Raw genomic sequence first — 25,566 nt, 5'->3', positions numbered from 1 at the left:
GGTGGTTCCCCCGCTCCCGTCGGGACTCAGCACCCGTACCGCTCACCTCAGCGTGGACACCAGTCTTATGGCAATCCCGACTGCAAGACCAAGATAACTCTAGAACCATAGACCGTTAGAGTTGGATCTTGTAATTAATACGAAATATATACGTAGAAGCTTCAGTCTTAGCGTTAGTCTCAGTCTTAGTTAGTCTTAGTTAGACAGGGTAGTTTGCTATATCCTGTGCATTTGTGTTTGTCATGATGAACTATGTTTGGTTTGGATCTTTGTAATGACTGTCACCAGAGTGTGGGTATCCTCTGCATTTTGGTTTGCCTATTATGTTAATGGAGTTAGTTATATAGTTGGGAAACTTTTTATTCCACTCTCCTCTTTATCTGAGAAGCTGTGTGGTCTGTGTTGGAGATCAGTGAAGATGCTCATCTGTCCAGTGCTGTTGAAAAATTCTATTCTCTTTTCTTATGCTGCAAGATTCGCCAGGTCAGTTCTGATGTGTGGTTGCATTCTGCAGATGTCAGAGAACAGGCGCAGAGGAGGAAGGCGTGCTCAGCAGGAGCGAGCCGCTCAACAGGAGGAGGTGCCTCAGCAGCAGCACCTGCCGCCCCCGCCCCCGATGTCCATCGAGCAGATGTTTCTGATGCAGACTCAAGCAGTTCAAGCCATCGGTCAGACTTTGGCCGCCATTCAGCAGCAGCAGCAGCAGGCCCCACCTCAGCCTCAGATGCCTCAGATGCCCAGAGACAAGCGTGCTGAATTCATGAGAGGTCATCCACCAACGTTCGCTCACTCTTCTGACCCCATGGATGCTGAAGACTGGTTGCGCACTATGGAGCGGGAGTTGCATACCGCTCAGTGTGATGACAGGGAGAAAGTCCTGTATGGTCCCCGTCTGTTGAGAGGGGCAGCCCAATCATGGTGGGAGTCTTACCTTGCCACTCATGCCCACCCTGACGCCATCACCTGGGAAGAGTTCAGAAGTAGCTTTCGTCAGTACCATGTCCCTGCAGGTCTGATGACAGTGAAGAAGGAGGAGTTCCTGGCCCTCAAGCAAGGGTCATTGTCTGTCAGTGAGTACCGGGACAAGTTTCTGCAATTGTCTCGCTATGCTCCTGAAGATGTCAACACCGACGCCAAGCGACAGTACCGTTTTCTGAGAGGCTTGGTTGACCCTCTGCAGTATCAACTGATGAATCACACCTTCCCGACATTCCAGCACCTGATCGACAGAGCAATCATGACAGAGAGGAAGCGTAAGGAGATGGAGGATCGTAAGCGCAAGATCAGTGGACCCCAGCCTGGAAGCAGCAATCGTCCTCGTTTCTCGGGCAATCAACCTCAGCAGTTCAGGCAGAACCAGCGTCCACCTCAGCATCAGCAGTTCCAAAGGCAGTATCCTCAGCACCAGTACCAGAACCGTTAGAGCAATCAGTCAGGAGGTCAGTTTCAGAGGCAGAATCAGCAGGCACCTCGCCTTCCTGCCCCAGCAAACCAGCAGAACAGTCAGGCAGCACCAGCTCAGGTTGGAAACAGAGCATGTTTCCACTGTGGAGAGCAAGGCCACTGGGTGATGCAATGTCCGAAGAAGGCAGCCCAGCAGCAGTCAGGCCCCAATGCCCCAGCAAAGCAGAATGTGCCCCAGCCCGGAGTAGGCAATCGCTCTCAGCCGCGCTATAATCATGGAAGGCTGAACCACTTGGAGGCTGAAGCAGTTCAGGAGACCCCCGACATGATAGTAGGTATGTTCCCAGTCGACTCCCATATTGCAGAAGTGTTATTTGATACTGGAGCAACGCATTCTTTCATTACTGCATCATGGGTAGAAGCACATGATCTTCCAATTACTACCATGTCAACCCCCATTCAAATTGACTCAGGCGGTGGTAGAATTCGAGCCGATAGCATTTGTTTGAATATAAGTGTGGAAATAAGGGGGATAGCGTTTCCCGCCAACCTTATAGTAATGGGTACTCAGGGAATAGATGTCATCCTAGGGATGAATTGGCTAGATAAGTATCAGACAGTCATCAGTTGTGATAAAAGGACAATCAAGTTGGTGTCCCCACTAGGAGAGGAAGTGGTGACCGAGTTAGTCCCGCCTGAGCCAAAGAAAGGAAGTTGTTATCAGATAGCTGTTGATAGCAGTGGAGCAGACCCAATTGAGAGTATCAAGGTTGTGTCCGAGTTCCCAGATGTGTTTCCAAAGGACTTATCGGGTATGCCACCAGAGCAGAAAGTTGAGTTTGCTATAGAGCTTCTTCCTGGAACCGCCCCTATCTTTAAGAGAGCTTACAGAATATCTGGACCAGAGTTGGATGAGCTTAAGAAGCAAATTGATGAGCTGTCAGAGAAAGGTTACATTCGGCCAAGCACCTCGCCTTGGGCCGCCCCTGTCTTGTTCGTGGAAAAGAAAGATGGCACCAAAAGGATGTGTATTGATTACCGAGCTTTGAATGAGGTCACGATCAAGAACAAGTATCCCTTGCCCAGAATAGAAGATCTGTTCGACCAGTTGAGAGGAGCCAGTGTGTTCTCCAAGATTGATCTGAGGTCAGGTTATCATCAGCTCAGGATCCGACCTTCGGACATTCCGAAGACGGCATTCATTTCCAAGTATGGGTTGTATGAGTTCACAGTGATGTCTTTTGGTTTGACCAATGCGCCAGCATTCTTCATGAACTTGATGAACAGTGTATTCATGGATTACCTTGATAAGTTTGTGGTGGTATTCATTGATGACATTCTGGTTTATTCTCAAAGCGAAGAAGAGCACGCAGAACATTTGAGGATGGTATTGCAGAGATTGCGAGAGCACCAGTTGTATGCAAAGTTGAGCAAGTGTGAGTTCTGGATCAATGAGGTCCTGTTCTTGGGTCACATAATCAACAAAGAAGGATTGGCTGTGGATCCGAAGAAAGTGGCAGACATTTTGAACTGGAAAGCGCCAACAGATGCCCGAGGAATCAAGAGCTTCATTGGAATGGCCGGATATTATCGGTGATTCATTGAAGGGTTTTCGAAGATTGCGAAACCAATGACAGCGTTGCTAGGCAACAAGGTTGAGTTCAAGTGGACCCAGAAATGTCAAGAGGCCTTTGAAGCGCTGAAAGAGAAGTTGACTACAGCGCCTGTCCTAGTCTTGCCTGATGTGCACAAGCCCTTTTCGGTGTATTGCGATGCTTGTTACACAGGTTTGGGATGTGTGTTGATGCAAGAGGGAAGAGTTGTGGCTTACTCGTCCCGACAGTTGAAGGTTCATGAGAAGAATTACCCAATCCATGATCTAGAGTTGGCAGCAGTGGTTCACGCACTGAAGACATGGAGGCACTATTTGTATGGACAGAAATGTGATGTTTACACAGACCACAAGAGTCTGAAGTACATATTCACTCAGTCAGAGTTGAATATGAGGCAACGAAGATGGTTAGAGTTGATCAAAGATTATGAGTTGGAGATTCATTACCATCTAGGCAAAGCAAACGTAGTGGCAGATGCTTTGAGCAGAAAGAGTCAAGTCAATCTGATGGTCGCTCGTCCGATGCCTTATGAGTTGGCCAAGGAGTTTGACAGGTTGAGTCTCGGATTTCTGAACAATTTGCGAGGAGTCACAGTCGAGTTGGAACCTACCTTAGAGCGCGAAATCAAAGAAGCGCAGAAGAATGATGAGAAAATCAGTGAGATCCGGCGACTGATTCTAGATGGCAAAGGCAAAGATTTTCGAGAAGATGCAGAAGGCGTGATATGGTTCAAAGACCGCTTGTGTGTTCCCAATGTCCAGTCCATTCGGGAGTTGATTCTTAAGGAAGCTTATGAGACAGCTTATTCGATTCACCCTGGCAGTGAGAAGATGTATCAGGATCTGAAGAAGAAATTCTGGTGGTACGGAATGAAGAGGGAAATCGCAGAGCATGTGGCTATGTGTGATAGTTGCCGAAGAATTAAGGCAGAGCACCAGAGACCTGCTGGATTGTTGCAACCGTTGCAGATCCCTCAGTGGAAATGGGATGAAATTGGTATGGATTTCATAGTCGGATTGCCTCGCACTCGAGCCGGCTACGATTCCATTTGGGTAGTAGTGGACCGCTTGACCAAGTCAGCCCACTTCATACCTGTCAAGACCAACTATAGCAGTGCAGTATTGGCAGAATTGTATATGTCTCGGATCGTTTGTCTTCATGGTGTGCCAAAGAAGATAGTGTCAGACAGAGGAACGCAGTTCACCTCTCATTTCTGGCAGCAGTTGCATGAAGCTTTGGGCACACATCTGAGTTTCAGTTCAGCTTATCATCCGCAGACAGATGGCCAGACCGAAAGAACCAATCAAATTCTTGAAGATATGTTGAGAGCCTGTGCGTTGCAAGATCAGTCCGGATGGGATAAGAGATTGCCTTATGCAGAGTTTTCCTATAACAACAGTTACTAGGCCAGTTTGAAGATGTCACCATTTCAGGCGCTTTATGGAAGGAGTTGTAGAACTCCGTTGCAATGGGATCAGCCTGGAGAAAAGCAAGTGTTTGGGCCAGACGTTTTGCTTGAAGCCGAAGAGAACATCAAGATGGTCCGAGAGAATCTGAAGACAGCGCAATCGAGGCAGCGAAGCTATGCAGACACAAGAAGAAGAGAGCTAAGTTTCGAAGTCGGAGACTTTGTCTATCTGAAAGTGTCACCGATCAGAGGAGTCAGAAGATTCGGAGTGAAAGGCAAGCTAGCACCCTGCTACATTGGTCCGTATCAGATTCTTGCAAGACGTGGAGAAGTGGCCTATCAGCTCAGTTTGCCCGAGAATTTGTCTGCTGTGCATGATGTCTTTCATGTGTCTCAGTTGAAGAAGTGCTTGCGTGTGCCAGAAGAGCAGTTGCCAGTGGAAGGTCTTGAAGTCCAGGAGGACTTGACCTACGTTGAGAAGCCAGTGCAAATCCTTGAGGTTGCAGACAGAGTCACCCGAAGGAAGACCATCAGAATGTGCAAAGTAAAATGGGATCATCACTCAGAGGAAGAAGCAACCTGGGAGCGTGAAGATGATCTGATGGCTAAATACCCTGAGCTCTTTGCTAGCCAACCCTGAATCTCGAGGGCGAGATTCTTTTAAGTGGGATAGGTTTGTAACGCCCTGAATTTGGGGGTAGAATTTTTTCTTCTTTTCTCTCACCAAATTCGGGCGTTACTCTCTTTTCTCTTTCCCCGTTTGCTCTTTCTTCCCAATTTCAAACCAGTATAGCGGCAGGTGTCCGTGTCATGCATAAACCAAAACCTAAGTGTCATGGGTGTTGCATCATGCCGAAGCACATTTCTTTGTCTGATGTTGAATGTTCGTCTCGTTTCGTTCCGGATTTCGGTTCGCGATTTAATTCCGTTTAGTGGTCACGCTCGTCGTGGGTTTTTGATCCGCGAAGTGGCCCGGCCCAGCCCAACCTAGTCCAGCCCAGCCCAACCGGCCCGGCCCGCCCCGGCCTGCGCGCCCCTGGCGCCCAAAACCCCCCATGCGCCCCCCTCCTCTCTCTCTCTCTCTCATTTGGATCTCCCGCGCAACAACCTCTCCTCTCCCTCTTCCACCTCTCTCTCCCCGTGGTGCCCTAGGGTTTGGAGACGGCGATCACCGGATTTTGGACCCCGAGGTGAGCTCCCCTCCCCTTCTCCTCTCTCTCTCCCTCCTCTCCTTCCTCCCCACGCGCGCCCCCTTTCTCCCCCTGCCCGCGCGCTACCCCGACCCCGCCCCCCCCCCCCCCTCGCTCGGCCCTCCCCGGCAGCGCGGCCCCCGCTCGGCCTCCTCGGCGCGGCGGCGCGGCCCCCGCTCGGCCCCCTCGGCGCGGCGGCGCGGCCCCCCGCTCGGCCCCTCCCCGCGGTGGCGCCCCGGCCCCCGCTCGGCCCCTCCCCGCGGCGGCGCTCGGCCCCGCCCGGCCTCCCTCGGCGCGGCGGCGCTCGGCCCCTCCCCGGCGGCGCTCGGCCCCCCGCTCGGCCCCTCCCCCTCCCTCCCCGGCAGCGTTCGGCCCCCGCTTGGCCCTCCCCGGCGCGGCGGCGCCCGTCCCCGGCCTCCCCTCGCGCGGCCCCGCCCCGGCCCCGGGCGGCGCTCGGCCTCGCCCCCTGCCGGCCCCGGCCCCTGCGCGCGGCCCCGCCCCTCGGCTCGGCCGGCCGTGGTGGCCCGGCGCCCTCCCGCGGCGCGGCGAGCCCCGCGCGCCCCCGGCTCGGCCGCCCCTGGCCGGTTCAACCGCCCCGGCCACGGCTCGGCTGCCCGTTCCCCGTCCCGGCCTCGCCCGTATCTTCGCTCGCCCGCGCTCGCGGTGATTATTCGTTAATTAGCGTGTTGCGTCGCGCGCTTCGCCGCGCGACGAATTTGTCTAAATTCAGATTCTATCTTGTGTTGCGTCGTGCGCTTCGTCGCGCGACGATCCATTTTTGTTTCAGGTTGTTTAAGGTGTAACGCCGCGTGTGTATTCACGCGACGTTCCACTTTGGACTCAGTTTAACGTCTCCTCTTAACTAAGGCGAAGTGTCTCGCTGCGTGCTCAGTCGCGCGACGAGTCGTTAACTTCTTAATTTGTTTTAGAGAGCTTTGTCGCGCGTCTCGCCGCACGACCATCCTTTTATTTATCTCCACCTGCTTATAATAATTAGACATGAAACATGACTTTACTTTACGCTAAACATAGTGTCTACATTAAATTTCCTTCCATTAAGCTAGTGGCTAATTTATAATCATGTAACGTGATCGTTTCTCGACTGTCTTTTCCTCTTTCTCTCTTAACCGTACTCGCGAGCCCGCGTGGAACGTCTGTTTACTTATTGCATTCTATTGTATGGTGTACTGTTCTTTTGTATTAAACGTGTGGATGTATGTATGTTTGCGCTCGTATAGAGAACGATCCGGTTGAAGAGCCCGAGGAACTCGCAGGAGAAGCCCCTGAGCAGCAGTCAGTTGGTGGAGGCAAGTGTCCCTTGACCTATCTATGTCCTATTCATTATTTAATTCACCTCCCGCTTTACACACTTATGCCTAAGGATTGACTAGCTTTTGTTATCCATGTCCTTGTTTACCTATTTGGGTTGGATTATTACTGTTTAGCTTTATGCTATTGCTCAACTCTAATCAATGAACATGATGAGAATATCTATGATACGCTGTTTTCCCCTTCTCTTATTATGATGTATGCTTGTGGTCATCAAGGGGGCTCGAGCGGTTTCTCGAGTGCCTCTCCGTAAGGACCTGTTCTATGGATGACCGCCCGGGAAAACAGTGCAACCATGAGGGTGGAATGGTGTGCCCTTAGCTGAATAATTAAGGGACCCGGGGTGTAGTTCGCTTAGCCGTCGTGCCGTCAATGGGGCTCGGTGTATGCGGCTCGCTCTGCCAAGTTTGGGTTCGCCCCTTGGGGAGGAGTGTGGTGCATTTAGGAAACCTAACGGGTGGCTACAGTCCCGGGGAATCTTTGTAAAGGCTACGTAGTGATGCCCTGCTAGGCCACCTAGGTAGTGGTCAATGGGGAGTAGCTCTCTCCGGGCAGAATGGGAATCACGGCTTGTGGGTAAAGTGCACAACCTCTGCAGAGTGTTTGAAAACTGATATATCAGCCGTGCTCACGGTTATGAGCGGCCAAGGGAGCTCCAATGATTAGTGGTACTTGATCAGAGATACTTTGGTACAGGTGGTTATGAGATTGATGGTTTTGGTTATGACTATGGTGCTGGTAAGTGGTACTCTTTCCGTTTGGAAAGGAGTACGTTCGGGTTAATAACTTGGGTTAATGCTAAAACTTGGCTTTCTACTAGTAAGTAATAATCTGACCAACTAAAAGCAACTGCTTGACTTATCCCCACATACAGCTAGTCCACTACAGCCAAACAGGATACTTGCTGAGTATGTTGATGTGTACTCACCCTTGCTCTACACACCAAACCCCCCCCCCCCCAGGTTGTCAGCATTGCAACCACTGCTCAGGCGAAGATGAAGCTGTGGAAGGAGACTTCCAGGAGTTCCATGATTACGACGAGTTCTAGGTGTGGGTTAGCGGCAACCCCCAGTTGGCTGCCTGTGAAGGCCGCGGTTATCTACGTTTCTTTTCCGCACTTTGATTTATTGTAAGAACTATATGGACGTCTCAGACGTATGATGTAATCGACTATTTCCCTTATTAATACTATTTTGAGCACTGTGTGATGATGTCCATATTATGTAACTGCTGTGTACGTGAATAACTGATCCTGGCACGTACATGGTTCGCATTCGGTTTGCCTTCTAAAACCGGGTGTGACAACTGGTGACTCCGCTTCGAGTTAAATCTGGAATAAATACGGAAATATCCCGACCGAATACAGGATCCCGACAATCCAAACAGAAAATAGTATTTCCCGTTTCCGTCCCGCTCCCGTCGACGGCCAACCCGTAACCCGTCCTGAACCCGTATTTTCCGGAAATCCGAAAACGGGCAGATTAAATGTGGAAATGGGGCGGGTCGGGACGAGATTTTTTCCGTCCGTTTTCTTCCCTAACTGGAAGGACGAACATAAGAACACCAGAATTTAGAGTGGTTCGGGCCGCCGAAGCGTAATACCGTAGAGTTGTATTTCTTGAGAGCTTGAGTGTAGTGGGTCTTAATAAGCTCCCCCTATGTATCACAGGTGCCCTCCCTTCTATAGTCCAAGAAGGCACGTTACGAGGGAACTGGGCCCTTACAGGTGGACCCAGAAGTTACTATAATATGAAGCGTGAAGCGTCGGGTAGAGCTAGCCATTGTAGATCTTTTGGGCGCGTATCTCCCTTGGTCATCGTGTGGTCTCCTGGCATCCTACTCTCTTGCCCCGTCTAATCAGAGCACAGGTGTAGGCCTAGGCGTTGGTTGCGACGTAGTCTGGTAGGTTGTCGTGCGTAGGGGTCTATGGACGGTGTCGTCATATCCTCTCCGCATATTCCACCCTGCCTCGGTAACGCGGGGGAACAACATGAGTAATAATGAAGGGTGTCCATGCAGCGCATTGAGTCAATGGTATTGCCTTGGTAACGCGTGGGTAACATTGTACCCCATGCTTTGCGGACTGGAGACACCGCGTGCGTTTAATGCGGGGAGCACGTCACCTACCACTGACGCGAGCAAGCGTGCATCCCATCCGCATTTAATGCTAGCATGCTCCATGTCAGAAGCTTACGTTAGGCGCCGCCCGGTGGCTTATGTCAAGCGTCCTCGGTCCCGCTTCAGCATCAAACTTCTGTCTGCGTAGGGAGGAGGCCTAGGAATGTGTGGAGACATGGCACCCCCGTACCTCCCCTGACTGGGGGTCCGAAACATGCTTGAGGGGGACGAGCCCCATTCGTCATGATCCGGACATGTGGCGACACTGAACCTCACCTAGCTTGAGGTTCGGATAACACACGCGGGTCCAAAACCATTCGCAAGGGTCCAAATATTATAACCAAATTAAATCTATATCTTACTAAATTAAAGAAATTAAACAATATGGGCTTAATTGGGTCATGCCGATCCATACATGTGTGACGTGCTGGGGCCCGACAGGCCGAAATTTGAGGCCCAACCCAGGCCCGCCTTCGGGCGATACTAGCTTGGCCCATATTATTTTGTTCGGGACCGTGCTTTAGGCTCCTGTTTTGGGGTCGTGTTCGTGCTAGTCCAAAAAGCCTGACCTATACTCCCAACACTAGTCTAGCCTAGGAAACGAGTCAAGCTGGCCCGAGGTCACATATGGTGGGCCCAACCCTGAGTCGGGCTAGTTAGCCAGTAGCTCAGTGGTTATGGGAAGCCAAAGGGGTCTCGTCTTGACCCAGCAGAAGTGGGTACCCCATGTTTATGGTATCGACACTTATCATGGCATGTAGAATTATATTTACTTTATTTAACATTAGTATAAGTGTGTAATTCATAATTTATGGCTATTTGATTGTTTTTAATAATTTATATTAGTATTTACATGTTGATTTGGGGGATAATTCAATTTATTTTATGGCAATATAGTTGGATAATTTAGATACAAATTAAAGGTGTTAGTTTGTATTATATTTCATAATGGTATATATGTATCATTAAAATGCTAATATAGGGTCAGTGGATAATTTATATATAAATTTAAGAGTTATTTAAACTTTTATTCCTTAAGTATAGATATGGGTAATTCAGACATGCATTCTGTATGTTAGAATGTTCCATGATAATAGAGGTGGGTAATTAAGATGCAAATTTCGAAAGACACTCTATGTTTTTTTATAATAATAGAGATAGGTACCCTTTTTATGCAGCGGACCATATTCAATGGAGTCTACTAAATTAAATTTCAGATGTTTATGATTATTGTAAGAATTTCTAGGTTTTAGTTTTTTCTTAATACATTCCGTGATGGTAGGTAGATTCAGCGTTGGGACATACCATGAGATGCCTATTGAGCTTTCTTAAATATTATGAAATAATATAGCTAACAACGGTATTAAGGGAATTCATTATTGGAACTTTATGTTTTCGTCAGTTGAACAGCAGACCTCATTTTCATGAACAGGAAACCATTCTTTTCTTTTTTCTAAAACTGAATAATTTTTCTTTTCAAAGAGAAAGAAACTAAAGTAGCTAGCAGAGCTTTCCTTAGAGAAATGGAAAGCAGAACTTATCGCACAAGATTTTCAACAATGTGGCCCTATCAAGCAGGCAAGGTAGCTAAACGAACTATACAAGAGCGTGATGCGCCACAAATATATGGAATCTCGACTCCCAGCCTATCATTTCGAGCTGTATGTGTTCACCTTTTCTTTCTTCTCCTCTCATGTTCAACTTTGCTCTGAAGGGGATGGTATGCGGTTATCGTGCTTCCTCTCAGGGAAAGGTGAATCCGTGTATATGAATATGCATCTACCCATTTTTTAGGTGTTTTAAATTCATTTATTGTTTCAAAATTGTTGCCAAGAAGAAATGAATAAGGATAAAAAAAACATCAGAAAGTGTCCTCAGCTTAGAGCATCTCTAACGCCCGTTTGTTTCATTAGAATTGAATTCCAGTCAAATAACCATAATTTAGACATAAACTAAATAAGTTAATATATTTGTTTATATAAATATTTGTATATTATCATAAATCATATGAGAGAAATAGTTATACACTAAACTTATGCTATAAAGAAACAAGTAGAATAGTGTGTTATAAATCGTACATTAGAAAAGTAACATGTAAATTTATAGAATCAATTTACATCTCTCACCCCATGAATTTAAGATAGACTTATATATAAACTTTGGAAAGTTGTAGAATATCACATTCTAAAAAAATAACTCCATTAGTAGATTTTAAATTTTCAAAATAAAGAAAAACAAACGGAGTCTAAGAGTCTTCTAAAGCTCACATTTTTAAATTATTATTTGAAGTCGTTTGCATAAAAAATCGCTTTTCAATAGTTGTGTATCTTACGTGCACGGTAGCTAGAGAGTTATTCTTATTTTCTATCTTTGACTAACTGGATATTCGAAATAGAAATAAATCTTTATTTTAATAACCAAATAATAAAGGATCTGTTAGAGGATATTTTAATCAGATATTTTATTCCTAGTAATTATGGAGGGTATATAGAGGTAGTTATCCCCATTCCACGGTCTGGCCTCCTCCCGAGTGTAAGACCAACTCCAGCAACGGCGCCTCCATATCCGTATTATAGGGAGCGCCCTCCGTGTTTGCGTAGGCGGAGCGAGGAGGCGTTTCCAGCAGAGTCCGTATACGGCTCCGTACTCGGTGGAGGGAAGGGCAGCCGTTTCTGTTGCCACTAACGGTCGGAAAACGGACCCCGTTAGGCCATGTTGGAAGCCACCGTGCTCAAGGTGTTGTCTCCGTCCGACCGTGGCTGCTGCGTGCTGCTTTGACTTCGGCAGCAGCGAAGACCGGCGGCAGTCTCCCACCATATCGTCCGCGCGCGGCACCGAGGGCTCCGAAGTTCGGATTTGGACGGCGTACCGAGGGCTCGAAGGGCCAATCGCCGACGAGGAGCAAGCACTACCCGGAGACGTCGATCGCCGCCGCTCCCCTCTCCGCTCCAGCTTGGCTACGAAACCGTCGCCGTTCAACCTACAGTTGCCGAAATCGAAACTTTGAAGGAGGAGGAATGAGGTCAATCTGGAATCTACATCTCGACGTCCGGATGAACGAACTCGCGGAGACATACCTCGTTTGCAAAAGCGACGGTTGAAGTGCGGGGAAGAGAGAGAGGACGCGAGAAAAGGGAGCGAGCACCGGCACCGCATGTTCTCCGCGCTCGAATATGGAGTCCGCTGGCCGTGTGAACAGTAGCCTCGGCCGCATATTTTACGGAAGCTGCCCGTATACGGGCCCTTTGCTGGAGTTGGTCTAATCACCTAAGTTTTTTATCCGCAAGTTTGCATCTAATTAATTCTTGGAGCTAGTACACGATTAGAATCTGCCATAACACCTGCCTATAGTCAATTGACGTTGACGGCCCCATATTTTGGCAAGCAAAAACATGAACGATTAGGGTCAGGTGTCCTTGTTACCTGGTAGTGACTCGGAGCACATATCCTAGCGCCGCCCTGCACTGATTTTTTTTTTTTCCTGTTGAGCTGCTGATAATACTTGAAAGTTGAAACTGCCAGAAAATTGATGAACTGAGAAACTTACGTTTACTCGTCCTTGCCCTTGGTTCTTGACTTTCATCGTCGTTCCATGGCGGCCACTACATCGATCAGGACACGATCATACCAATGGTGGTACTCACTGACAAAGTCACAACAAGAAAAAGTCCGGCACTGTTACGGTTCACAAAAGTTAGATCTCCGAACCACATGATCGTATATGCATGCACGTATACTAAGGGCTCGTTTCAATCTCATGAGATAAACTTTAGCTTCCTACTAAACTTTATCATATGAATTGAAATGCTAAAGTTTAACTCCTTGAGGTGTTTAGACTACTTTAATAAAGTTTAGTATATTAGAATAAAAAAACACACATGCCTCTAATACGGAGTGAGAGAGAATGAGGTTATAGGGTATTGGTGAAAAATTAGATTCTATGGCCTACCTTTAGCTCCTTTTAGCACCTCTTAAGTAGCTTATAAGATAATATATGCTAAATTTTATCACACCACTATTAGCTCTACTGTTTAGATCACCAAATTGCTAAAATAGCTAAAAAGGTTGCTAAAGTTTATCTCTTAATATTGAAACAGGGCCTAAAAGAAAAGCCGGGCCGAAAACAACGTGTTGGACTTGGACAGGGGCGTCACGGTCGGCAACAAGGAAAGCAGAGCAGGATAGCCAATTCAATTAGCCGAGGAACGGTCCGATCCGGACGCCCAAGCATCCGTCCCAGTCTCGCCAGCCCAAACCTGTCGCTAGTTGGTCGCTCGCTGCGCCGTGGGGTTCGTTTTTTTTAATCGCCCAAATATTTCCGCGTCCATGCTTCTTTTCTTTTCTTTTTTTTTTTTGGCAAAAGCATGCGTCCGGTGGCGTACCTGAGCCGCGAAATCAGCAGCTGCCGCGAATAGTGCAACAGTATTCCAGCTCTGTCTCTGTCACGGCATGGAATGGAGATGCCGACGCCTGCATGCATATCAACAACGCTGCTGAGTCGCTGTGAGCTTTATCTGGGGGTACAGGTGTTGGTAAGCACGCATGGAATTTCTTGTGCCAGTCTGGAGAGGACTATGCTCTTGGTCTGTATCGCTACTTGAATGTCTCAGAGAAATTATATTTACGTACAGGCGAAACAGCACGGTCTAAACCAAGACACCGTATCTTATGCGCAAGGAGCCCTGCTGCTCCCACGAGCAAAATCAATCCAGACCACACCCTCCACATCCAACGGTGCTGCGTCAGGAGTTTTTTGTAAAATGTACAGAGTTGTAAAGAACATTTTACAAAAATCCCCTGACGCAGCACCGTTAGATGTGGAGGGTGTGGTCTAGATTGATTTTACTCATGGAAACAGCAGCGCTCCTTGCGCACAGGATACGGTCTCCTAAACCAAAGAGAAATCTGCTTCTTCTATTCCTTTACAGGAAAAAAAGGAGAAATAACGAGGTAAAAAAGAAGAAGAAGAAGAAACTATAATTATTATTATACACAGTATCAGTAAAGCGCTACTAGCTAGTGCACAAAAGGAACGAGCTGAGGCACCGATCCGTCATCCTCTCATTAGCTGTCGAGCCCTTACACACAAGTGATATAAAGCTGGTACTTATCAAAGGCTCACGATATCAGCAGCTGCAACTCTCGATCAAAGTCATGGGTGTCGGTCGATCTGCACGGTGCGTTGCGTACATGCGGCAGGTGTAATAATTAAAAACTAATGAACCAGGCAAAACCCGCCCGGCCGGCCGGGCAGGCATCTTGGGGGGAATGGAGAATATATTACAGGTGAAAGTTCGGCGCATGCATGAACGCACACGAACGCTATCCGGAATACATTTTACCATTAGACAAGGCTACTCATGCGAGTCAAGTCATGGATGATGCACGCAAGAGGGTAAAAAGAAAATGCCAATGTTCTCTTGAAGAGTATTAGGTCAGACTCCAGAGCTGGAAGGGGTGGCATGTTGTTGTTGAGCATGAAAGGCGAAAGGATTAAAGGTCGCTCTCCCCATGGCCATGTACCTACCAAATGGACAAAACCAAATGGTCTACCAGAATAATATTATACTCCTATAAGAGAAAGAAGGAGGAGAGGCGAGACAAGGTGGCTTCTCTCTCGTCTCGGGCTGGGGCGCTGGGCAAGGCCAAGGCCAATGCAAGGCTAGGGGGCAACGACGCCGCAACGGCAACCTTTGTGGTACGCAGGGCCGTGCCGGGAGAAAATGAGGCCCTGTACAAAACTATTGGATAAAAAACTTTTCTTACTAAACTATTTAAAAACAGAACTGTAAGTATTAAAATGTTGAATTGTAGTACATAGAAATGAAGTTTATGAAAAAATACCTATTTAACTCTTTATTGTATGAAATTTACTTGAACAGCTTCATTCTCTTATTGTTCCTTGAAATAAATTCTTCAATGATATACTCATATTCAATCTTGTCCAATAATCCACTCTCCGTGCTATTGTGGCTAAATCATTAAGTCTTTGTTGTGTCATAAATAAGACTTCAATAGTTTTAGTTTAGAAAAGCTCTGCTCTACTAAATCAATAAGTCTTTGTTGTGCTCTTGAAATACTAGACGTCTAGTAAATTAATAAACATGCACACAAAAGATGAAAAGAACAATTAAACTATTATAATTATTAAAGGATATATTAACAGAGGATTTTTTTTGGAAAATTACCTTGATGCTTCGTAATTCCGGATGACAAGCAGGGATCAGGATTTAGAATTCCAGACATAAGCAGTATGGTACTGGCAGGCGATTAGGATTTAGAATTCCGGACACAAGCAGGAAATGTCTTCAAGAGCCAGAGCAGAGCATGCAACTCACTAACTCGGTAGCAGGCTAGCAACTATTGTTGTCACGTCACCATGATTAGGGAAGAGCCGAATAGGGATAGGATTGGATGGGGTGCTGGGTGCAGACCCGAAGGGTGCCTGGCGGCGGAGGCCAGAGGCGAGAGAGGCTGAAACGTCGCAACCGCTGGCAGAAGAGGAAGATTATCTATTTACTTTGCATAACCTACTTTTATATTATATATGGGCTATACGTGTATAAATTTGGAGGCCCTTAAAAATTTGGGGGCCCTGTTCCACTGTACGGTTTGAACTCCCTCCCGCACGGCCCTGGTGGTACGCTAGCTATAAAAAGGCCTTCACCAACCAAGTGTCCCTCCGCTCAGCCAGAGCAAAAACCAACCAAGAAGCCAGCCACACATCGATCGAGACGAGTTGATCTCAGCTCAACGACGACCTCACCCCTCGAAGGTCCCCAGCAGCAAGCACGCATGCTGCACCAGCACCAGCACCATTACCATGGAGGAGTGGCTAGCCTCCACAGCTACCTCTCGAATCCGGACCAGGCATTCCACGCTCACTACTACCACCACAGCAACATCATCGCCACGCCGCTGCCGCCCACTCCGTCGTTCCACCACCTCTGGCCTTCTACGGCCCAAACCTTCGAACAACCCGTCGTCCACGAAGCTCCGGCGGCCGTCGCCGCCGGCAACAGCCCAGCCGGGTCCGGCAGTGCCGATGACGGCGGCGGCGGCGGCACGGCGGAGGCTGAGCGGAGGCGGCGGAGGATGGCCTCCAACCGGGAGTCCGCCCGGAGGTCGCGCATGCGCAAGCAGCGCCAGCTCACCGAGCTGTGGGCGCAGGTCGTCCACCTCCGCGGCGCCAACCGCCGCCTCCTCGACGAGCTGAACCGCGCCGTGAGGGGCTGCAGCGACATGCGCCGCGAGAAGGCCCGGCTCCAGAAGGAGAAGACCGATCTCGGTACCAAGCTCCAGCGCCTCACCCAGCCGCAGAACGCCGCCCTGCCAAGCTCCTCCTCGGAGCCGCAACCGCAACACGACGCCGCTACTGAATAAATTCATTCTTATCTTCGCATTTTAGCTTCCATATATACGGTGCTTCTGTTACTATAGTATACGAAATAAAATATGTTTTCACAGGTTGTTTCTCCGCTTCATTTTTTTTGCCCCCTATATGTCTACGGGTATATTCTACCTTCTCCGTTCCCGATTATAATTACAAATCATTTCAGCTTTCTTGACAATCAAAACAAGTTTGACTAAACCTCCAAAAATACAAAAAAAAAATGACATCAAATAAGTATACTGCGAAATATAATCAATAGAAACTAATTTGGTATTATTTTATCATATAAATTTAGTCAGATTCGAGATAACTTGACTCTTTAAAATGCTAAACAACAACACGTACATAAAAAATGCCCACTCACATACATGATATGGTGGTAGATTTAGTATCACATTGCTATTTTAGATGGAGTGAGACTAACTTAAATAGTTAAGTTTTCTCCACCCGATTGAAGCTATTGAAGAGGGAAAAGGGAAATTAAACACGCGAGGCGGGACAATGGGCGCGGCCGCACGATATGCACGTGAATGGTCCGACGATTTCTTGCGTCCACCCTTACGAGTGTGCGACCTCATTTTGCTGCTCGATATTTTTGCATGCATGGAGAAAATTGTGTTGACCTATTATAGTAAGCAATTATTCTCATATTAATTCTGATTGATCTAATTGATTGCGGGTCAATCATATTAGTGTTGTGATCACGCGACTACTTACTTACCTTAGCCGTGTCATGTGTATATAATGAGGACGAGGTGAGGTGTCGTTCCCCGTACAGAGTTTTTCATCTCCCAGTTCCATTGTGATGTGTCGCCCTCGTCTTCCCCATGCCACCGTCGACGTGCCAACGGGTTTGGAAGAGCAAAGTCCCCGAAGCCTACATCCCCTCGTGTCCTTGCATGAAGTAGGGGCCATATCAGTTTTTTGGAAAGCGCAATCACGACTGCTCGTTGTTCATTTGCTTCCTCTACGCTAACGTCGTGGTTCTCAGCCCATATAGCATGGACCAGACTGGATCTAAAAAATATGTGTGTTGGTACGTTTGTTTCTTGATAATAACAATTTTTAAAACCTGGTGGTACGCGTGAGGACACATGTGGTGCGTGCACAAGGGTGGGATGACCTAGAGGTCCTTAACCGTTAGATGTGAGTGAGTGAGCGAGAGAGAAAATGAGAGAGATCTGGACGATTCAATATGATGAAGGATATTTTTTATATGTATAAATTGGGGTGCACACGCTTCTTATTAAGCCCACACCAAAACAACCCTTTCGCTTATGGATTCTGATTAGGGATGAAAACGAGACGGAAAAATCTCGTACCGTCCAGTTCCAATTCTATTCATTTCCAAATTGTTCAAGAACCGAATAAAAATGGCATGAAAACATTTTAGGTAGTTTTTCGATCGTTTTTATATTTTTTGTTTCCGAGCCGTGATGATACCGCTTTTTATATAATATGGGATACATAGTGTATAATTTATGCAAGTTACAAACTTTTGTTGTGTTTAGGTGAATGAATAAGAGAAAAACAAAACTGTAATTAATCTAAATAGTATGAATGATGAAGAAGAGTTGTTTATGTATTTTAATATCTTAAAAATTAGGTAATATACCACTTTATTATGTATATTTGGAACTACAAAATATTTTTCTTTCTGACTAGAATTTATCGTTTTCGAAAATTCGACGATTTCGATACCATATTTCGATTGTTGGGTTTTTGTTTTCATCCTGTTAAAAAATTTGAAAACAAAATCACTTTAGCTATTTTTTCAATTGTTTTGACCGTTTTCATCCCTAATTTAGTTCAACTGACGTCGGGCCCCTCGACATCCGTTTGCAGTCACTGAATCCTGGCCATCTGTTGTGATCCAAGGGACCAGGCGTCAGCAGGCCACTAGCACACAACTGGCTCGTCTCGCAGGCTATGGTCTACTCGTAGGCTGGACAAGTGGCCCATCTAATTTCGCCGGATAGAAAGCTCTAGCACTAGCAGCACAACAATCAAGTTTGAGAGTAGAATGAGAGAATATTCTGATTATACAGGAAATAATTTTAGATCGAGATTGCGAATCAATATCAAATACGACAATTGTTTTTTTGGGTTAATTTTCAGGTTTAATTGTGTCAATGTGAGGCTCTCGTGCTATTGTAATCTTTGTGCCAATTTGTGAAATCTGGATGAAAAAGTCAAACAAGTTTCACACTTGCAAAGTACATATAAATTCAAGTGTAACATCAGATAGTGTTGATTCCAGAATGACCATGCTCCAATTTATAAAAGTGATCGTATTATTCACCTTCACACGGTGCACACCAAAAGCTCATACTTCAGCCACAAAAACGAAAAGCTCATAGCATTCTTCATCTGCAAGTGGAAAGTCTACACAAAGCTTATATTGTTCTCCATCTGCAAAGACAAACATCTAAGGCTGTACAAAAAGCAAGCATGTTGATTTTTAAACTAAAATTCACTAGTAAGATCATAGGTGATTGATCCCTACAAGAGAAAAGAACAACAATTGAACTCTTTTTATTATGAAATATCATCTGAATAATTATGTCATCGTTTTGAAATATTATCATCAACAATTTTAGGTGACAAAATAGGCAACAAACCCTTCCTACAATACAAAATATTTGATTTTGGTGATAGTGAACAAAAACAAAGAAGGAAACTGCATACCATTACACACCTATTGTTTTTCCATCTAAAAGACAAAGGTTCCTTCAGTCTGTTTCAACAAAATCTTAATAAGAAAGGCAGAGGCAACCATTTTTAGCTAAGCTAGTGATGCTTTATGCGCAAAGTCCACCATCGATTTATTGTAGCCCTAAATCAGGAGAATCAGATACATACAACAAAAAAAGTGCAGCCTAGCTAGCTAGTTAATCGAGGAAGAGCAGACACATAGGAAGAGATGTGGATGCATACTTCATTACATGTTCCTTTATTCTGGATCTGTAAGTAGAGGGACTCTAACTCCCATCAGAGGATGACACTATGAGTTGGGACAATTTTCTGTTTATTTCCTCAAACACTACACAATGTCATACCCTTCTAAGGGTTGAGATACATACTTATAGCCCAAGGAGCTGCCGAGGTGCCGAGCATATGATCCTGAGGTGCTGTCCTACACTATGGCTACACTAGATGATGTCCTACACCTTTACAAAAGCAGATGCTAACTGCTGTCCACACCACACTGCAGCAAGGACTGCTTTACAAAAGCAGATGCTAACCGCCTGCACCACACTGCAGCAAGGACTGCTGCTGTCCATACTGCAGCAAAGACCAAAAGGACTGTCCACACCACTGCTGTTGTCCATACTGCAGCAAAGACCAAAAGGACTGTCCACACCACACTGCAGCAAGGACTGATGTCCTGTAGCAAGGACCAACAGACTGCAGGACTGCTGTCCTGTAGCAAAGACCAAAAAACTGCTGTTGTCCTTCCCACAAACCACGAGACTTATTCCAACAATTCTCCCCTAAGTCTTGTGCGTCGTCTTGTTGGCTAGCTGGACCATCCCGGACCTGGAGCAAAGCTCAACGAACTTGATCCTCCCAAGGGGCTTGGTGAGCAGGTCCGCAAGCTGATCCTTGGTGTTGATGTAGCGCGCCTTGATACTCCCTTCTGCCAAACAATCACGGATGAAGTGGTACTTCACCCGGATGTGCTTGCTCCGTTCATGGAACACGGGGTTCTTGGCCAACGCTAGAGCGGACTGGCTGTCCACCCTGAGTTCCACCGCTCCAGTGTCTCTCCCAAGAAGATCACCGAGCAGTCTAGCCAGCCAGAGCGCCTGAGTCGAAGCGGTGGAGGCTGCTATGTACTCGGCCTCGCAGCTGGACATGGCCACCACCTGCTGCTTGACCGACTGCCAGCTAATGAGGCACTTGCCGAGGAAGAAGAGGATCCCGCTCGTGCTCTTGCTTGTGTCGATGTCGCCGGCGTGGTCGCTGTCGCTGTACCCGATAAGGTGTGCCTCCCCAGGGCACCTCGGGTAGTAGAGGCCGTGGTCGAGAGTCCCCACAACATAGCGGATGATCCTCTTCACAGCCTGCTCGTGCTCCGTCGTCGGTCGCTGCAGGAACCGACTAACGTAGCCGACGGAATATGACAAGTCCGGCCGTGTGTGGACGAGGTAGCGAAGGCTCCCCACAAGACGCCGATACTGTGTAGCATCCACCTCCTCCGTCGTGCTGTCGCGACTCAGCTTCAGCCTCTCCTCCATCGGAGTGAGAGCTGGGTTGCAGTCGGTGAGCCCAGCCAGCTCAACAATGCGCTTGGCGTAGGCGGTCTGACGAAGTGTGATCCCGGAGCCCCCCTGGTGCACCTCAATCCACAGGTAGAAGGAGAGATGCCCCAGGTCACTCATTTGGAAGGTGGCCTTCATCTCTTCCTTGAACGCTGCCACCTCTGCATCCTTGGCGCCGGTGATCACCAAGTCGTCGACGTAGACACCCACCAGCAGGGCACTTCCTCCATTGCCCCGCCGATAGATGGCCGCCTCGTGCGGGCTTGGCGTGAAACCCATTCTTTGAGCGTGGAATCCAGCTTGGCATTCCACGCCCTCGGTGCCTGTCGCAGGCCATAGAGAGCCTTGCGCAGGCGCAACACCTTGCCCTCCTTGTCAGGGATCGCAAAACCTGGCGGCTGGTGTACGTAGACCTCCTCCTTTAAGTCGTCGTTAAGAAACGCCGACTTGACATCCATGTGATGAACATGCCAACCCTCCAGGGCTGCCAGCGCGAGGAGGAGTCGCACGGATTCCATCCGTGCTACAGGGGCGAAGGCATCGTCAAAGTCGGTCCCCTCCTGTTGCAAGAAACTGCGTGCCACCAAGCGAGCCTTATGCTTGACGATGGCGCCGGCTTCATCCCTCTTCAGTTTGAACACCCACTTAAGGGTGATCGCGCGATGACCATGAGGGAGATCAGCGAGCTCCCAAGTGCGGTTCGTCTCAACCGCATCCATCTCCGACTGCATCGTGGCACGCCAAGCCGCATGTTTCTCGGCCTCCGCGAAAGACCGAGGCTCACCATCGTCGCATGCAAGATGCAACTCTCCTGCCAGAATGCGAGACGCAGGGCCCGGCACCGACGTGTCGATGAGAAGGCCCTCCACCCTTCGATACCTCAACGGCTCACCGTCGTAGCACGCGTCGACGCGCTCCTCGTCGCGGGAGAGCGGGGTCACGAGCTCCACTGGGTCGTGCTCGACACGAGCTGGTGTCGAAGAGGACGTTCCCGGAGAGGGTACCGTCGGCGCTGGAGTACGTGGTGGTGAAGAGCTCGCTGTAGCCGGAGTCGTGCTGGAGTGCGTGGTGGTGAAGAGCTCGTTGTAGCAGGAGCTGGAGAGTGTGGCACTGGAGTCGGTGGAGACTTGGGGGCTGGGGTAGACCTGCTCGGAGAAGAGTTGCCTACTCCCCCAGCTCCCTCAAAGTGGACGTACTCGATGGTGAAGTCGTACGTCGGAGTCATGCCGTCGTCCACCGCCTTGTCCCACGCCCATCCTCGCCCTTCGTCGAACACTACGTCGCGCGTCGTGCGCACACGCTGTGTTCTTGGGTCAAGGATGCGGTAGGCCTTCGAGCCCTCCGCGTAGCCAATGAACACCCCCGGGGTGCTCCGATCATCGAGCTTGCTGATGTGGCCAAGCTCCTTGGTGAACGTGAGGCAGCCGAAGACCCGTAGGTGAGAGACCGCCGGCTTGCGCCCATGCCAAGCCTCGTACGGTGTCATCCCGTTGAGAGCCTTGGTGGGCGAGCGGTTGAGGATGTAAACCGCTGTCACCACCGCCTCTCCCTAGAAGACATCTGGCATTCCTCTCTGCTTGAGGAGAGCCCGAGCCATCCCCACAACCGTCTGGTTGCGCCGCTCGACGACGCCGTTCTGCTGCGGGCTGTACGACGCGGAGTAGTGGCGCTGAATGCCCTCATCCGCGTAGTACGACGCGAACTCAGCCACCGTGAATTCGCCGCCGTTGTCGGTGCGCAGCACGCGCAGCTTGCAGCCGCACTCCGCCTCCGCAGCGACCTGCACACGCCTGATGGCGTTCGCAGCCTCTCCCTTGCTGCCAAGGATCATCACCCACATGTAGCGGGAGAGATCGTCGACGAGCAGCAAGAAGTAGCGTCGTCCTCCTGGTGTGGCTGGTGTCACCGGGCCACACAAGTCCCCATGCACGAGCTCGAGCCTCTCCTTGGCTCGGAAGCTCGACTGCTGGGGAAAGGGGAGTCGTCTCTGCTTTGTCAACACACAGACATCGCAGAATTGCTCCACATGGTCAAGGCACGGCAGGCCTCGTACCATCTCCTTGACGCTGAGCCGCTTCAGGGCTTCGAAGTTAAGGTGCCCGAAGCGCTCGTGCCACTGCCATGCCCCGTCGTCTCGACGAGCAGCAAGGCAGCAAGGTTGTGCCACCTTCACATTGAGGATGTAAAGCCGATTTGCACTCCTGCGTACCTTGGCAAGAAGGCGACGAGAGGGATCCCAGATCCTCATGACTCCGTGCTCGACCTCCACGCGCGAACCGTTCTCATCCATCTGTCCCAAGCTGATGATAGAGTTCCTCAACGCGGGGATGTAGTAGACTCCGGTGAGCAGCTTGTGCTCACCAGACGCGGCGGTGAAGACGACTGAGCCGACGCCCTTGATCTCTACGCCGGAGGCGTCCCCAAACTTGACGGAGCCTCGGACGCTAGAGTCAAGCTCGGTGAAGAACTCCCGTCGGCCGGTCATGTGATGAGTGGCGCCGGTGTCGAGGCACCATCCTTCGATCATGTCCTTGTTGGAGCCGTCGCCGAGGAAAGCGCGTGCTTTCGACTCATCAAGGTGGAGGAGTGCCGCTGCGGCCGGTGCCGCTGGAGATGGCTCGATGCTTGCATGTGCCAGGAGCAGGGCCTCCTCCTCCGCCTCCGCCTGTGCGACGTTGGCCTGGCCACGTCGTGGCTGCCGACAATCCCTGGCCCAGTGGCCAAGCTTGCCGCAGTTGTGGCAGCCGTCGTCTCGTGCCGACTTCTTGTTGCCGATGGCGCCGCCTTGGGCACCTCCACGTGCACCACCCTCAGCATGTCCTCGCGCCCCGGCCTGGGCGCCTCCACGCGCCTTGCGCGGCTTGCCGCGTTTGCAGCCTCGTGTCGAGGAGGACTCCCCCTTCTTCTTGTCACCCTGGCAGGCCTCTCACTGCTCCCGAGTGAGATGTAGCTTCCCGCCGATAGTGATAGGCCCAGAGAGAGCCTGTGGTTCGTCGCCGTCGACCACCTTGAGGCGACCAATCGCCTCTTCGATCGTCATCGTAGAGAGGTCTAGCAGAGACTCGATCGAGCGAGCAATCTGCCTGTACTTCTCGGGGATGCAACGGAAGAGCTTCTCAACAGCTCTCTCCTCATCGTAGGTGTCATCGCCGAACTGCACCATCTTCTGCAACAGAGTGTTGAGGCAGAGAGCAAAGTCATCAACATCCTCACCTGGCTTGAAGGCCAGGTTCTCCCACTCCTTGCGAAGTGCCTGCAGTGTGGTCTTGCGGGCACGATCGCTGCCGATGCGGGTCGCAGCGATGGCGTCCCAGGCCTCCTTGGCAGTCCGCTTCTGGGAAAGCGAAAAGTGCATCTCGGGCGGGACTGCAACAATGAGGGCATCCAGCGCCCGCCGATCCTCGTGGTAGTCGACGTCGTCGTAACGAACTGCTTCCCACATGTGGCGAACCTGGAGCCGTACCCTCATCACCGCGGCCCACTCGACGTAGTTGGTCTTGGTGAGGGTAGGCCACCCACTGCCGGGACCGATGTCCCTGACAATGGCCTGGGCCATGCGGCGACCATGGTACCGATCTGGTGAGGGAGAACCGCGCCGCCTGTAGAGGCCACGATCTCCGTCGACTCGGTCGCCGCCGCCGGGAGCACCGCCGGCGCGTCTACGCCCGTCTAGGCTGCCGCCGCGTGCGCCCCCGCCTGGAGCGCCGTCAGCGCGTCGGCGCCTATCCGGGCTGCCGCCACGCGCGCCCCCATGGGGATGTGCGGCTGCCCACTGTGCCGCATGCTCTCGCGCTGCTTCCCTCGCCAGTCTGAGCTCTTCATCGGTGTTGTCGTCGACAGAAGTAGAGCTGCCAGCTCTACTGCCGCGCAGAACCTCGAGTTCTGTTGCCGCCGCACGTGCAGCATCTGCCGCCTCCGCTGCTTCTACTTCCGCTCTCGCCGCTGCCAGTTCCGCCGCCGCCAACCGTGCTGCCCTCGCCGCTGCTGCAGCCGCCGCTGCTGCTCGCTCGCGTTCTTGTGCCGCGGCGACCTCGGCCTCCTGCTGGCGCCGCGCACTCGAAATGGCCGAGCGTAGGGACATGGTGGGCTAGTGAGGGGTCGCTGCGTGTGGAAGAGGCTGTCTCAGACGAAAGGCTGCTCGTCTGAGCAGGGGAGGAAGGAACAGTTGAAGCTCTTGCTGCCGACTGAGTGTGGGGAGAGGCGCGGGAAGGAGATGAGCACGAGATGTTTAGGCTGCAGGATAGTTTGCTCTGATACCAATTGTAAGTAGAGGGACTCTAACTCTCATCAGAGGATGACACTATGAGTTGGAGCAATTTTCTGTTTATTTCCTCAAACACTACACAATGCCATACCCTTCTAAGGGTTGGGATACATACTTATAGCCCAAGGAGCTGCCGAGGTGCCGATCATATGCTCCTGAGGTGCTGTCCTACACTATGGCTACACTAGATGCTGTCCTACACCTTTACAAAAGCAGATGCTAACTGCTGTTCACACCACACTGCAGCAAGGACTGCTTTACAAAAGCAGATGCTAACCGCCTGCACCACACTGCAGCAAGGACTGCTGCTGTCCATACTGCAGCAAAGACCAAAAGGACTGTCCACACCACTACTGCTGTCCATACTGCAGTAAAGACCAAAAGGACTGTCCACACCACACTGCAGCAAGGACTGCTGTCCTGTAGCAAGGACCAACAGACTGCAGGACTGCTGTCCTGTAGCAAAGACCAAAAAACTGCTGTTGTCCTTCCCACAAACCACGAGACTTATTCCAACAGGATCAATGTCGATTTGGCGATCATCCGTGTTACGGCACTGATCTCACACCAAAAAAAGAGGTA

General features: G+C 49.7%; 1 protein-coding gene across 1 annotated transcript; it reads left to right on the top strand.

Moving 5' to 3' along the window:
* The first annotated feature begins 15,748 nt into the window (after window positions 1-15,748).
* LOC103632894 (basic leucine zipper 8) lies at window positions 15,749-16,546 on the top strand. The gene has a single exon (XM_008654609.3). The coding sequence runs from the start codon at window positions 15,858-15,860 to the stop codon at window positions 16,443-16,445; it is 588 nt and encodes a 195-aa protein (XP_008652831.1). The 5' UTR covers window positions 15,749-15,857; the 3' UTR covers window positions 16,446-16,546.
* The last annotated feature ends 9,020 nt before the right edge of the window (window positions 16,547-25,566 follow it).

Source organism: Zea mays, chromosome 7 (assembly GCF_902167145.1).
Source record: "Zea mays cultivar B73 chromosome 7, Zm-B73-REFERENCE-NAM-5.0, whole genome shotgun sequence".
NCBI classification, from domain to species: domain Eukaryota; kingdom Viridiplantae; phylum Streptophyta; class Magnoliopsida; order Poales; family Poaceae; genus Zea; species Zea mays.
This window is presented reverse-complemented; position numbering and strand designations above follow the sequence as displayed.

Coding starts and splice junctions, on each gene's coding strand:
- LOC103632894 (XM_008654609.3), top strand. CDS start 15,858: ATGCTGCACCAGCACCAGCACCATTACCATGGAGGAGTGGCTAGCCTC.